General features: G+C 35.9%; 1 protein-coding gene across 1 annotated transcript in view; it reads right to left on the bottom strand.

Moving 5' to 3' along the window:
* The window catches only part of LOC580282 (protocadherin-23), a 34265-nt gene extending 24165 nt beyond the window's left edge, over positions 1-10100 (bottom strand). Inside the window, exons 1-2 of the mRNA XM_030981285.1 lie at positions 10097-10100; positions 7333-7652 (exon numbers count right to left, since the gene is read on the bottom strand). Coding sequence (XP_030837145.1) covers positions 7333-7652; positions 10097-10100 — 324 coding nt within the window. The remainder of the gene's footprint in view (positions 1-7332; positions 7653-10096) is intronic.
* Between the last annotated feature and the right edge of the window lie 6418 nt (positions 10101-16518).

The raw sequence follows: 16518 nt of genomic DNA, 5'->3' as shown, positions 1-16518 counted from the left end.
AAGATAAATCAAACCATATTCAACATACAGTTAACATCGTTTCGGTGCTCATCAGGTAAGAGCACTATGAGTATGATCTTAGATGAACCTTACTTTTCTGTTTAACAAAATAATAAATTAAAAGTAAGCTTCTGAAATTTTACTTTTGGCCACTTTTCTCCTATCATTACACTTCTTATCAGAAATAATGTAGACCTAAATAGTTGATGTATACAACTAATGACCACCTTTCCAATATCTTTGCTCCGGTGCATGCTTCAACGGATGTACAATATAGGGGTGTGGGAGCAGCAAAAAGAAATATATGCACCTAAATAACAATTTGGCTGCATGTCAGTTTGGTAGATTAATACCCCCTCCGTGGTGGCAGATCGAGGTTATGGATATTGACAGGATATGGGAGAAAGCCCTATTGAAAAGTAGTGAAGCTGAAATGATTTGGAAATAATGACGTGAGACTCAATTAAAGCTGCATCAATGTTGCAAGCTAGCCGGAGACCTTTTACGCAAGATGGCGACGAACTTGGGTGTTTTTAATTGTATCACGATAGACAATAAGCTTTGATCGGTATAACAGAATCTAGTTGTCGGTTCATTATAAGAGCTTCCGTCTGCTTTGTTCTAACAACAATAGCAAGGCTGGGTGTTTTTTCTATCATCAATGCTTTTTGGTATTGATCTACTTTTATTTAATTAGTAATATGATCTTATAATTAAAAAATGAAACGTAAACAAAGGATAATGACTCCTGGTTCCTGTGTTACTCACATGTACATGTTTTGTTTTTTTAATTAATTCAAAGCAAAATTTCTGCAGATTAGGCATGCATGTACAATGTAAAGACACCAGTTGTTTACAAAAAATCACATGCAAGTCATTATTCCAAAGAATACAAATTATACACGGGCTCATCTAGAAAATATCTGAATCTAGCCCCCTTCCTGCATGTAAAAAGGGACTTTGCAGTACAATATGAAGATCTCGATCTTCTTTCGGCTGCATCCCACCTTCCCAGTTCCCACACACTTCATCTGCATTACGTCTCTATTTCAAAAACTGCTTTCTAATAGCATTCCAAATCCTATCCTCAGTTACCCTGTTTATTTATCTTATCCATGTCCTCAAACTATATTTGAAGAGAATAACACACAAATCAGAGCCTCGAGGACGAAACGTGAAGAATTTCTGACATATCACACGCATTTTGTTGCACAATTCTATAGTCCTGTTGGCTTTTTGCCTCAAAGGCTATTGAATCATTAACCAGGTCAGACAAATAAAATTCCTCTCCTCTATGACTTGAAAAAGGAGTGAAAAAAACTTCAAAACGAAGCATTCCGCCGTACTGTATGTACCTCAGAGATCGTGACTTTGGCCAAACTTTTTTTCTGTCCATTAGCTTTAGGCAAACATAATCAATAAAAGGGAAATTCTGAACTATCAAGTCAAACAAAAACTTAGTGAAGCACAGGATTTTCTACATTTTGAAAGGAAAGTACAATTGGTGAAGCAAATTCTTTTCTTGAGATCTCCTCACGCTTGATTTATTCTATTCAACTTTTATTCACAATTTTGAATTACTGAAATAAAGTTGGACTGTAATTACAGAAAATAAAATACACTTTGAAATTTGTGACATATTCCAGTCTTTATGGTTTGAGTGACTAATGTGACAGCCATGTTTTCACTGACAGAAATAACAGGGCAAGATTACAGGGGTTCGGAGGCCTGTTTTGAAGTCAAAACCACACTCTCCATTATGGGATTATAGTCTTTACAATGCCCTCAATTTGAAAGGAAAAAAGAAAAGAAAAAGCATCTGAGATGAGATAAAGACTTGCAAAGTATCTTCATTTCTTCCTTTTGTTCAGTCTTTCTGCTTATTTTCTCCTTCACTTCTTCTTATTCTCAGTTTTTACGGTACCCCTCACATTTTCCCCTTCCCTCCCTTGCTTGGCAAATTCCAGGTGAATTTACAAACATTGTTCAAACGTGTCTTTATGGAATTTATATTTTGAAGAGTCCGAAGAATATAAGTGAATCGTTTTACTTTCCTCTTAATGCCCTTGGCTTTACTGCTTTAACATTTTTCTTAATATACTTCCCTGCATGACAATGTCTAGGTGAGCTCATGAACAATAAACAGGCCTTTAATTTTTATGATTTTTTTTTCTTTAAGAGTTAAATTATCCGTAAAATCCAAGAATGTTGAGCCATCCTTCTCATTTCCTTTTTGCCGTTTTACCCCAAAACCTTTCATTCATACATGTACATAATAAATCATTCATAATGTCTCAGTGATCTTACAAACATCAAACATGTCTTTATGAAATCGTTTGTCATTAAAGAGTTAAATTAACCGGAAATTCAAGAATGTTTGTAAGTGAACCATTTTATTTCCCACTTCCTATTGCCTGAGTCTCCTCGTTATTTCATGGACTTTCTGAAATGGTTTGTCATTAGGAAGTTAAACATTATCTGAAAATTGAAGGAATTACATATGTGGAATATTTGTGCTATTATACAATTACAGCGATCATCACACTCCACAATCCACATAAAATGACTTCGAACATTTATACTCAATAGTTATTACTATCTGAGGAATTCCAATCACCAATCACTTCCAATTTAACATAGTCCATCTTGATGGCAGGAAATGCAGCAAAGAAACTGTTCCACTTCTATAAGTACCCAAATGCATTCAGAGTTTATTATGAGGGATTTATGCCCATACCTTTACGGCTTCTTTCCTATATCTTGCAATTTTCGGATTAAAAATGCCCGGACAATGCCTAGCTTCCTTCTTAAATCTCTATTTTACTCATTATTTTCTCTCCAAAGGACGCGGATTAGGATTGAAGAGATTTGCAAATCAAATCCCTTGAGCATTAAGAATAGAGGCTAATGACGTTAGCATTAAAAGGCTATCTGTAGCAATAACAAGCATTACAATAATGATGAAATATAATGATCATGTTCATCTTTGGAAATAAACAAATTTTATAAATCCCAATTTCAATGAAATATCCTTTGTGAAAGTTTAAAAGGAGTTTAATACATGAACTGCACTCAGTAATAAAGCATGTCATCTTTGAGAGTCAAGAAAAGGGGTTGACTACCAGTATACAGGTTTTTTTTTAAAACAGAAATGAAATTAATTAACATTTCTTGAATGCCAAGTTGTCTTGCAAATCTAGTTTAGAAAGAAATAAGACTTTTATGAGGAGATCAGCACTCAGCAGGCTGTTTCAATGCTAATTATCATTTATTGGAAATATATCAGACTGCAAGAATTTTGAGAATTATAGGCCTACAGGCTATTGCAACATCTTGTACAGGTACAAGTACTAAAGCTGTAGCCTAGGGCTTTTCATCGGAATTCCTACATATTTCATGTTCACAGAAAAATATGGTTCATAACTTTGTAATGAGAGACACACTGAACAGGTGATCAATGGCAAGCGAAACATACTGACCCCCGATGGCACTTTCATCTCGACTTATACATTCCTTGTTGTTTCAACCAATCAGAGAACCCGATCTAAAATATGTATACATGAGTGATCCCCATAAAGCCAATCATGTTTCATGTTATATTAAGGGGCAGGTTGAGTTTCAGTAGAAGGTGGAAAATGATTTGTGAACTTTCTCATTCTTTTGTCAGTGTAGAAGAATGTTACTGTAGAAATGGCATCTATAGGATTGCTTTTCATATGACCTCATATGGATAGAAGTATACAGTGAAACCTGTACATAAATTATAAAGACAGATCTAGGGAAACATGAAAAGTGGTCTTCATAGGCAGGTGGTCTTTATGTACAGGTTACTTTAATAAAGGTTTCAATGAGAAACCATATTCAAGGGAAATGAAAATGTGGTCTTTCTATACAGGTGGCCGCTAAAGCAGGTTTTACTGTATAATAATAATTGGGAATAATTTGGAAGAAACTTTGAAGCGACATGTGTGTGTGTGTGTAGTGACCTATAGACCCATCTCTGGGTGCAGTGCCTTCCTTCGTGTGAGCTTTTTAGCAAGACCGAATCAATCTCTTTTCATTTTAAGGATTAAAAAACCTCAAGTTTATACTCTGCTTATGTACTACAAAATCTACCTTTCCAAAAATAACTTTTAGAACGTTACTTCTTTAAATTTGATCACATGATAAGTACCCAACTTTATCTTCAACATCACTTGTCCAACAGAGGAACATTTATGATATACAACAAAGGGTGACTCTGATTTCTGCAAAGACCAGAAATAGGTGGGTAAAACTGAAATGTTTAGATTAAAGATAAACATTTTTCTATTTATAGTAATGTTAGTTATGAAATAGCTACAAGGTGATTTAGAGGTGGAAGAGTTTAGAAGCTGCATTTATAGCAAGGATGATAGATTGATTTCCGGTGTAATAATTTAATCCTTGTAATGTTAACACAAATGAGATGATATAAACTGACAACCATATGACTATCTGAAGTAAATAAATATGACAGTTTGTTAACACATTGCCCACTAGAACTAGGTGGTCCCTGTATTAATTCAATGAGAATGAAAGAATCCAAAAGGCAATTGGTTAACATCTCTATTAGGACTATAGTCTGTGCATATATCATCAGATGACAGCCAGCAGGATATTAGCTCATAAAGTCTCATATCATTGAAAACAGACCTAATGCCCTTCTGTACCTTAACAAGTGAGACCTCAACAAAATCAACTAATACCATATCATTTGCTGAGATCTAGAAAGGCATTAAAGGTAAAGACCAGTATTGGAAACGCCCCAATTTCAAAAAATGAAACCAATCATGTGAAAGAATATGTTTTGACTAATACATGATGATAAAAAATTTGCCGGGAAACCGCCTACTAATTCATATATTTGGTAAATTTGTTTCTCTCATGGTCTGTGAGAGATATAGGGTAGTCCCATATACATCTTTCTGTGTATAGTGCTTGTAACTTTACGAAGAATGGGCCAAATTTCTTATCATTTTGATGATTCCAGAACCTTGCAGATGCTAGATGCTAGATGATCAACCTTTTCTGATCGATTCCACAACGTTTCTTTGACAATGCAATCGCATGACCATAACTGGTCTTTACCTTTAAATCAAATCCTTCATAACAATACAAGAGTTAACATACTTCTGGCTTTCTGTAGGTGATATCTTATCCAATGCTTCATCAACGAAACTATCTAACCAAAATGATTGATTGGCATTTATCTGATGCTAAATTAAGATCGAATCTATACAAAAATATCTGAAAAGGGAAATAGCATCAGTTTCAAAATAAAAAAGAAAGTATTCTACCAAATTCACAATAAGGAATGTGGATGATAAGATTAGGGGAATAATGTTGAAGTACCTACAAATAGAGTACAACTACCTTTTAATTCCTACACTCCGATCCGAACGATTATAAGATAAGTTTCTATAGAGAGAAAGGAGTTAATTCTACTGTGAGTCTATCAACACAGGATTAACAAAGACCGGGCAAGAATGGGGAACAATTGCCCGCCCTAAAATAGAAGGAAAAAAAGCAGACATTCTCACAAATATCTTTCTCAGATTAGCGGGATTATCCGATTCAGGGTGATTTTCTCACAAAACCTTCCCTACTGAGGTGTCTGAAAGGATCATTTTCCAGTCCATAGCTCATGACTTGATTCAGCTTGGTTACCGATAGCAGAACGCCCTTTTTGCAAGTACTGAAGCAGCTGGATAGGTAATGTTTTTTATATCATTTTGAATAGTCCGCTACAGGGGTGTTACAATTTTCCATTGGATGAATGAATGAACTGGGATAGTTTTGTTGACCCATCTCACTATGCCATCTGCATGATGATGCATTATTCATGCAGCTAACCCCAACGGTGGTTAAAATACTGAGTCACAGATTGTACTTTCATAGTACTTATCACTGTCCTACTGAAATTAGCATATTTCAAGAAGAAAAAAATGTTAAATAAGAATTCATGATATCACTAAATGAATCGTAAAATCATGTGAAAATAATTAAACGAGTTGATATTAAATAAAATATAAGGGTGGGTTCATATCTTTCTTTCTCTTTCTCTTTCTCCCCCTCTCCTCTCCTTTCCCTCTCCCTGGTTCTCTACTTCCTTCTCTATCTCTCTCTCTCTCTCTTTGTCACCTATATTTAGAGCACGCACTGCTCATCCTTTTTTGAAATCTTTGAGATAAAAATATCTACACCCCACTATGTGCACTGTGTCACCTACTCCACAGAGCCCTCACATATTTGTATTGGGCTTGTGTAAATGTATTCTCCTCGTCTCTCTAGGGGGCACAGTGGCCATTGTCCGCACTGGTCAATGGGTGTTACCCCCAGCTACCTTTGGTCCAGCAGAGAACAATAGAACGTCCACTACTCACACTGACCACTCACAGAGTCCACTACAATACAGTGCAGATCAAGATCCTTCATTGGGTAGCGCATGCGATGTAGTATTTGAATGAATCGGTATGCATTTGAGTGCATTGATTCAACTCAGTCAAGAACAATGCTGACTTGGTCTTGCTCTGGAGACGGAGATTGCATTTGAACCCCTTTAATTGGCAGCCGAGAGCAAGAAGGGCATTCACTCCATGTAAACATATCTTGTATTTGGTATTAAATACCGTTCTGTCTCTCAACAGATAATTCATGAAAGTTGTCTAAGCTGTAATGGCAGCTAGGGTAAAGCCGGGGTAATAATTAATGTGCCTCGGAATAGAATTTCTAGATAGACAACGTTAAAGAAATGCCTATAATTATTAATTAAGCGATTATACAATATTCCCACATCTTACAATATATGAAAAGGAGAAGAAAAAACAGGGTTTGATTGAAAATAGAGGTAAACATTTGTGCCAATTTACTTTATAAGTGTAAATTTATGGGTATATCAACAGAGTTACAATAGTACAATAGGTTAATAGTGTGGATATGGGCACACTTGTACACATACTTGTTAAATGTAATTTGCAAAATACCAAAACAAGTATTTGTTTTGAAAACAACATCAAGATTGATCCGATAATGAGGGGCATTATGCATGCAAAGACGCTTGGCGTATGGGTTTGCATGAATCGTTTGGGTGTATAGCGCGATGAGTGCATAGTCTCCAATGAAGGCTCAGGCACTTAAAAGCATAGCCAACCATGAATTTACAATTGCAACTACCAGGTACTTGTTATGAGTCAGGAGATGAAAATTTTGTTTGTTTCTTTTTCAAATGGCCTCCAGATAAACAAACAGAAAAACAGGTACCGTAAAAACATACAAATTGGAGCTAAACTTTGTTTGGAAAATCTAAATATAGAAATTATAAATACATGAAGACCTCACATATATATACATGTAAGTGCAGTAGGTGAAACTATTTAATAAATCCAAAGCTGGGATTATAATAAAACCTTTTTCATTTAATATTTCTGTAAGTGCTATAATATCTGACTTCACCCCGAGCTGAAAAATCTTCCAGGTACCGGATAAATCTTCAAAAAATGAGTATTCAACAAGCACATTTTGATCCCAGTAAGTGCCATTGACGTCCAAATATGTTCGATAATTCACATATTTTGCGACAGATTGTAGACTAGGGGTGCCATTTTCAGTCCTCCGAGGGGGTAACTCTATCCCTCTTTAGTCAGCAGTGTCAATATCCACTCCGCATTATCATGAGCAGTACAGAGCTATGCATCAAACACTCATTGACTGTACAATGTAAGTAATAAGTAGGAAGTAAGAATATTCTGACATATGTAAGAAGAAAGTCAGTTATGTCCATCCTTCTAAGGTGAATTATTTTTTTATAGCTTTTATACTGAAAAAATGAGTACTATTATACGCTATTGGATTACATATCATAGGCTGCCCACAAGAAGGTCGTAATACATGTAGCTGTGTATTGTCTATGTCAGCAATGACCTTCTGGCAGCCAACGGTATTGCATCTTCCACTTAAATGGGTTAAAATGTGGTTAAAACAAGTGGAAGAAACACTCAATTCGATAAAGAATATTGTACACTTGATTTGTTACTTTTATAGATCATATGTTGCTATTTTTAGCACATAAATAGCTACTTGAGGAAATATATTTTTACTTTTCTGACAGGGTGTTGATAGATTGATGTTAAACATAGTGCAACATAAAATTCTGACAGGCACCAGTTATTACTCTGATGAATGAGTGATGATACATTGTGCTATTGTTTTTAAATTTGAAAAAAATATTTATCACAATAACTTATAAATAGGATAATATAAACAGAGATATAAATGAAGATGGGGAAAGGAATGAGAAAAAGGGATAGATTAGATGGGGGACACAGGTGAACAAAAATAGCAGGATTTATTTATATAAAAAAAAGGAATCTGACACTTCATAAGTCACCTAATGATTCCTAACATGTTAGCCATCTCCTATTGATGTGATTATTTCCCTCTGCACATCATTACCCAAGTGCCAGCCCACAGGGAGTCCCAAAGCATTGTCTTCTACAGCTCCTCACACACCAAAACTTACGCAAAGAATTAAAAGTGATCGCAGAAAAGAATTTTGGTTAGCATTGAATTTGTTATCCATCCATGCACTTAATAATGACCACCACATTAAAATACTTTCATCCCACTCCACAAGTACCGGTAGATATATTTCAATGTTGATTTTTAAAGTTTGATAAACAGGAAACGGTACGTACAGTAATTCACAGGTTGAAATAGCGTGTATCAAGAACAAGTACATGTATGTTGTTATTGAGAGTCATGTATCATTACCACTTCTGTGTAGAATTCTTCACGACCACATCCTGAGATACAATGCATTTTTATTACAATCCTGGACTAACACATTTTAATTTCACAGATAATTTGGTGCAGTAAGTAACTTATTTTCAAAGTATATCTTAATGTGATATGCACGAGCATATGGCCTTCAAACAGCAATTTAAATCGATCTACAGGTCGTAAAAATCAAACAATGCAAATTACGTGTGCGTAAACAAAAATAAGTCAAAATAGATTTAGAAGTAGAGAAAGGTTGTAGATACCGGTAAGTAGAATACACAGCGACACTGTTGATACGTGTATCTATGAGAAAAATCCTTATTTATGGAAAGTTCCTGTTGCTTTGGTATGTTTTTCAGATAAAAAGTGATATACACAAAACTTACATCCTCACACAGCCAGGAATAGTATTGCTTACATTCTTCACACATGTTACATGTATTGAGTTATGAAGTAATTTCACATGTACCCCATTTTGCAGGAACTGACATTTTAGTTCAGGCAAAAGCGCAAAAAGAAATTTAAAATCAATGTTTTCCTAATCATATGATGCATTATCATACGTGTCAAAAGTGCAAGACATGTAAACATTTTGAATAACACCTTATGGAACTATCTATATTCCTTTAAACAAACACTGCATTGTCAAAGTTACTGGCGCCATCTCTGAGATAACATTAATGACTTACTATTTTTATGACACTGTGAAAATCAGAAAGAGAAGTATAAAGCCAGACAACAAGAACATTAAAACGTGTTTCTTAATTCTAATTGTACGGACCATAAATTTGTGACCTTTAAAAAGATTTTTAAACAAGACATTAGGGAGACGGCGTTGTCTACGATACATTAGGATATAAATATACAATCAAAAGCAAATCACTTATGCATGCAGATATTTTAAAGTTTATAGACATGTACACGCAGATCATAAATTAGTGATCACAATGCTCAAAGATCACGTCCATCACTCCAAGGGAGCCAAATATTTTTCCCCTCCTCATAACAACCATCACACAACTCTTTTTTCAGCACACTTTCATTCAACCTCATCATGACTTATATGATTTATTTTATCTTTTTTTTCAAGAGAAGATTGAGTGTTTTTTTAATGGAAAAAAATATTAATAGTTTGTGAGCACTGTCTTCCTTTTTTATGTCAGTATAATAATATGTAGAATATTACATCATGGTAGAAATATGCTCTGAAAAGGATTTTTTATCTGAAATATGACTAAAAGAAGCTTGAAAGTTTGGATTATACTTTTACGCCCCACATGTGTGTTGTTCCACATACCCATTTCTATGTGCGGTGCTGTTCTCTACAAAATATTTTCACAAAGACTTCTCATTCTTATGTTTTTAAACCTCAAAAAAAAAAAAAAGACATGATTTCAATCATCTACCTTTCTCAACAGTTTCTTACGTATTGCAATCAAACGCCAAAAACTTACAATAACTTTATCTTCAATTTTTCAATAAGCCATGTTCACACTGCCTGGGTTCATTTAGCAGGTGAAGCAATGTGAACGCACTTCAGTTAAAGACTTGAGAATGTGTCAATTTCATATAGTGGAACAGGGTCATAAAAATGTTTGGCCTCACCCTCACGGAGCTGAAAACATGACGAAGATGAATTATTTTGAACATAATGTACAGAATAATGCACCTACTTTGAACCTTGCCTTGCGGAACAGGTGTGCAAGCACAGGTTGAGAAGGAATTTTTAATTTATTGAAATCATTTTCTTTCTTTAGAAAAGTTTGATTTAACAATCTATTCAGAGAAGAGAAAATGAAAATTAGCAGCAAAATATCAACCATAGTTCACACAACTGACACTAGTAGGCCTGTCTTTTTCTAGATACAAGGCAACTGTTTTCAGGCATCAGTGATAAAACCATGATGAAATCGACAAGCTACCTTTTCAATTACAATGCTGCATGTACTTTGAATTAATATCAGTGCTCTATAAAGTGATTAATTCTCTCAAATTCAGTTTTTCTGTCTACTTGTATGGTGTAAGATTGGTACCATTGATTCTATATATTTTCCATACATCTCTCAAATTTATACAATTGCAGCATCAGCTTGTATTTGTGGAAGGCCACCCAGAAGGCTTCATTCAGACATCATAGAGGCTGTTCACACCGCAATGAGATAGCGCGGTCTATCGTAGCACCCCCTTCTTTTCTAGCGCGGGCTAGACCGCGCTCTCTCTCGTGGACCACCCCCAAGAGGTGCTCCAGTGGCACGCCGTTTTGGCTCACCGTGGCTCGCTGTTGGGCGGACCGAAACGACGTTGTACCTTCCAAACCGTAGAGATAGCGCGGTCTAGCGCGCGCTATCTCTGCCAGTGTGAACAGCCTCATAGATCATAGTGTAAGTTTGGATCCAGAAGGGCATTAACGCATATCATTTTCACACAGAGTTAACTCCCTTCTAGCTCCAAAAAGACAGTCATACCTTTTCATTGGAACAAAATAGTACACAACAGGAGGCAACTGTTTGATCTATAACACAGCGATGGGATGTAATCACTTTAGGAAGATTTTCATCTGGAATTCTGCTGAAACTGTCGCAGGTTGGTGGCCTACAGTTCATCAAGTGTCACCCTCAGAAACCTTGCAATGGTGATAACAGCTTGGAAATCCAAGGGTTGAAAACTGGAAACCAGACTACAACGACCATGACTCAGAAAATGGGGGTGGGGGGGGGGGGGGCAGGGGGCCTTGTCCCAGATACCCCAGCCATGCACTGACAAAATTAAAACAAGTGTCAGACTAGCGTCTGTGCCTGTAGCTAAGACAACACATAGGCCTGTTATTTTGTCATTAAAATGGAAATAACTTTGAATGTTATTTTTGTATCTATTTGGGGGGAACTTTATTTTTTGTTGATAAAGGCCCTTGTAACGAATATGGCTCTAAAAAGTGGAAAACTGATCGACTACATTGAAGGCTTAGAAAAAGGGTATGTTTAGATATTGGCGGGTAAACCGCTGCACAAGAGCTGCCACATGTATTTTTACATACTGTAATTGAATAACAACAGAGCACAACAAAGGCCTTGCGCATATTCATTGAGCTCTGTGGTATAGATATGTTCAGAAAAGTGAAGCGTTACACTCTAGATTATTATGAGGGATAAAATGCCATGGTTTTGCCACGTCATATCTGAACGAGCCTATAGGGGGCTATTTCAGTAGCATCCCAGGCAAAACTGCCACAAACCTTGTGTTTTTAGCAGTGCTATGCACCAGCACGAACCGGTATCTCCTGATGATTTAAACAGGAACGGTTCAAAAACTTGGAAATAACATTACTAATCACGATGACTGAGAGCTTAAAGTTCAGTGCTTATACTCAGGGGTAAAATCAAGGATTTGAATCATCAAATTGCATTTTGATGTGAAAATGATGTCATCTGTCAATACAGCCGTCATAACATCTGCATAGAACCAGAGGGTTGTTACATGTAACTTATAGGAATTGAAACAGAACGTCCTTCTGGCTCTCAATAGATGAGTTCTTCTTTTGATATCATTATTAAAAATAAGATTGCCTTTTATCAGAATCTGTTTATTCCCTCAAATATCTCACATCTTGTGAAAAGGTAGGCCTAAACAAGCCTATCTATCATTTTTATCAGAATCTGTTTATTCCCTCAAATATCTCACATCTTGTGAAAAGGTAGGCCTAAACAAGCCTATCTATCATTTTTTAATAAGCATAAAAAGGGTTTTAAAGAATTCTTGTCTGTCGAGTCTACATAGCTGTATTATCTTAATCCTTCACACGAAGTCATGGAAAATCATCGCTCTTACGCAAACAAAGGCTCGGAATGTGCCCAAGCGTTCAGTTAAACGGAGGAGACATTATCACCATACATGTAGCATCAAATAATCCTCGGAAAGCTTCTTAAAGAGAGATAAATGACGTATGCAAACAGGCTGGGGTTCTGTGACAAGGCTACCAACTTGTATTCCATGATGTCGGGACAGAGGATGATTGAATATTTTCACACATTTTGCCAGATTAGGTTACATCATATCATTGGTTGGAACATTGGTTGGAACATTGGTTGGGAGCTACAATGTAGAACTTATAGCAATCCAGATAAAAGTAACAGTTAATGCCTTTCTGGCTCTTAACACACAATATAGCCTATCTGACATAAATTCTTAATCCGCAGTGATGGCATGCTATTGAAAGCCTTTACAGATGGCTGTAAGCTTCTACGGAACATAAATTTCATTCATCTGTTAAAAAGAAATCAAACTAAATAGCAAGCTTGAATTCGGCCTTACTATATTCTTAATACAAACATAGCAGCATTGATAACAAAGATGGACATCCTATCATTTACCCCATTGCATGTAAGACTACCGGTACCTAACAATTATTCAACCCCTTTATGTTAGTTACACGCAGGCCTGTAAAAGTAGACATAAAAATCACTTCCTCAATCAGAAGACATTAATGTTTATATCACAAAGGTTTATGGTGTGTATTTACTATCAAAGGGAATAACTAAATGCCTTCCCATTAGTCTAAGCATGGAGCTAGCCTGTAATAGCTCCATGGTCGATGGGGCAATTATTAAGCAAATACTACTTCTACAAATGTACTGTGAAAGATTGTTTTTTAGCCCTGCCCAGCAATCCTGACAAATGGACTTCAGAAGCCGCTACCCGGGATGGAAAAGGTTTCAACTCTTTCAAACTTCCTATTATATCCTTCCTTCTATTATTTCTCCTTTACTCTCCTTCTTTTTCTTCACACACCCATCATCATCCCTACTCCCTCCTCTCCTCTCCCCTCACATCCGTTCTCACCCCGTCATCAACTCAAGTTAAAGAAACCCTATCCCTAATGCTCCATCTATTATTCCACATGCTCTATCACCTGCCTGCCTTCCTCCCCCATACTCCAGGCACAGATTAGCCCCTTGTTTGTTAGTCCCACATGCAGGCAATGAGGTCAGGGGACGGGGTGTCGGCAAACAAAGATTATCGGTTACACTTGGACTGGGACGGTTTACTGCCACACAATGAGGCGGTTAACTGATTTTCATTTTCTCCCTCGTCTGGCACTTAATTGGAATAAGTTCAATTATTTTCTTTTCCTTTCCTTTCATATCAAGGGGTGTTGTAGAATGTAAATCATATAGGCACCCTCTATGTTCTTTCAAATGCAAATGCAAACAATTCATTTTTAAGAATAAATCTTTAGGAGAACCCTACATCTGTTAAGAAGGCAACATGGAGATATTTCCTGGTAGGTCTTTTGAAAATGTTATCATTTTAAAATAGAGGACTGCAAATATTCATTGATTTTGCTGACATTATGAATATGACTGACAAAGAAAGCGGACAAAATATACAGTTCCTCAGGTAGACAAAGGAACATCCCTTCACTGCTATTATGTTAAAATGTGTAGAACAAGTGTCACATGCATATTCACTTTTTACATAATAGCAGTGAAGGGATGTTCTTTTGTCTACCTGAGGAACTGTATATTTTGTCCGCTTTCTTTGTCCGATGTTCATAGTGTGAAGTACTTCAATCTTGTGTTAAACGAAACTGTAATATATTCTGGTTAATTCAAATGATCACTTTTTAAACAAAACTTATTATTGTTCAAGAACTAACTGAATTTCTGAACTATTCAACTCAAAACATTTTCTTTTAATTATACAACAAAAAACATGACAAATATTTTGAAGGACTGCCCACTATGTAATCCCTATAACATCGTTTAGAATGTCACAGACCGCTGGGACAAAGCAGGGATAAATATCTCCATGAACAACCTTAACATACCAAACTAAATCCCAAATTCATACAAAGCAGTTCTTTGAGGCAACGCTTGCAGGAATCACGTTTATTAGGAAAAACATCTTTGTTTTCATACAATCTCAAATTTGACCCTTTCTCATTCAATACTTCATCCCATTTTGTCTTATTCTTGGAGACTTTTGGGGGGTCTATGAATGAAATAAATCTTGGTATTGTGAGCCATGTCCAGTGGGGATATGGGGTAGAGATTTACCTTCAGGAAGTTTGTCCCTACTGCTAAAGTTACAAGAAGATGAAGTGAACTCTAAATTGAGGGTTCATGTGAGAGTATATATTATCACCATGTTTTATTCAACATAGACAGAACTTGCCCCTTGCTAAATGATCGATCAAACCAAGTATCCATACATGTACTTCATCAATTTTTATGCAGTTCTTCCCCCCACTCTCATCTTTCTCACCCTCGCTCTCTCTCTCTCTCTTTATTTAGGCAAATATAATAAAAATATGAAAATTGCATCATCTTTTCTATCAAAAAAGATGAATGGGGAATAGTTGTGTTGGTTAACTTAAATACTAATTTAAACAAACAAATTAAAGAGCAAAAATATTAATTTACTGCAACAAGAGTGCAGTAGGCTTTCAAATTTACATGCACCTAACAATCATTACTAAGATTACAAGATTACTGTATTAAGCATAAAGCAACTAGAGGCTGTTAATTGAGTTTTATAACTCAAAGGAGATTATACCTCAAAGTTAAGATTAGATATCAAGGTCAACATTACAGAAACCATAGTAATCCACCCAAATTAGTAAATTGCTTCTGGCCTTTATGAACTATACCCAGTCTTTGACATCACCAGACTGGTATTCAAAACAAGATCTTGATCTTAATCTTCAAGTTGGACCATTCGAACACCACAAGAGTCCATCAAAAGTGGAAGGGATAATAATTCAGTAATGGGTGCCAATCATTCTTATAACCAGATCAAGCGTGATAATGTCAATACATTAAAAACACCTTCGAGTCCTTTAGCAGCAGCAAAGCCAAGTGTCACAGCAAGCATTCCACCAGATCATTAATCATTATGGGGTCAGATGTATAGATGAATACTCGTTTTGATTTTCTTTAGGACTTTTCACAAGTTCATCAGATAAGGCTAGTTTGGTCTAGATTTTGGGGTGATATGACCATGTATACATGCAGGTTATTTAGGGTAATTGCAGGGCAAAGGCCAATTCGGGATGGCTGATGTGAAAGCAATTTTTTTTGTATTTTTTTAATCTTACAAAAGTACATATGACATTACACCTTGCGAATTGATACTTTCGGCAAGTGAATGCAACAGTTTTATATTCCCAATTGCCATAGCAATGTTCATTCCCTAAAAAATAGTATAATTTACAAGATCTTTAAAACATATCTAATCAACAACAACAACAAGAATGTGCATGACATCAAATTCCACATTCCTGTTCAAAATGAACCTAATTCTTCTGGAGGTATTCTCTTCTTTGACAGTTTATGAACTTTTTTCAAGGATCCACAGTTACTGACATATTTTCTGTATTAAATGGAGTAGAGCAATAGCCAAACAGGAAAGCAAAGATATGAACTGCATTGACAATATTAGTAATGGACTAATATTGTATAGAAATCAATAGTTCAATCTATAAAATGAATACAAAAGGAATTTACTGACGAACCTAACTTTCCTGAAAAGACAGAGTCAGTAACTCGAGACCAATTTCATCTACATGTATACCTGCTGCATCCTTGTAGTTCAAAAAGAGACCCCATGAACCCCAAATTTGATGTAGTTATATGAAGCCTGATAAATATCTTTGTTTACATGGTCTAATGGTCAGTCATATGGTTTCAGTAAGGTCAAGTCGGACAATGACCTTTTGGATTA

The sequence above is a fragment of the Strongylocentrotus purpuratus genome, unplaced genomic scaffold (assembly GCF_000002235.5).
Source record: "Strongylocentrotus purpuratus isolate Spur 01 unplaced genomic scaffold, Spur_5.0 spur5_scaffold_11, whole genome shotgun sequence".
NCBI lineage: Eukaryota > Metazoa > Echinodermata > Echinoidea > Camarodonta > Strongylocentrotidae > Strongylocentrotus > Strongylocentrotus purpuratus.
The sequence above is the reverse complement of the archived record's forward strand: the minus strand, read 5'-3'. Positions and strand labels throughout refer to the sequence as shown.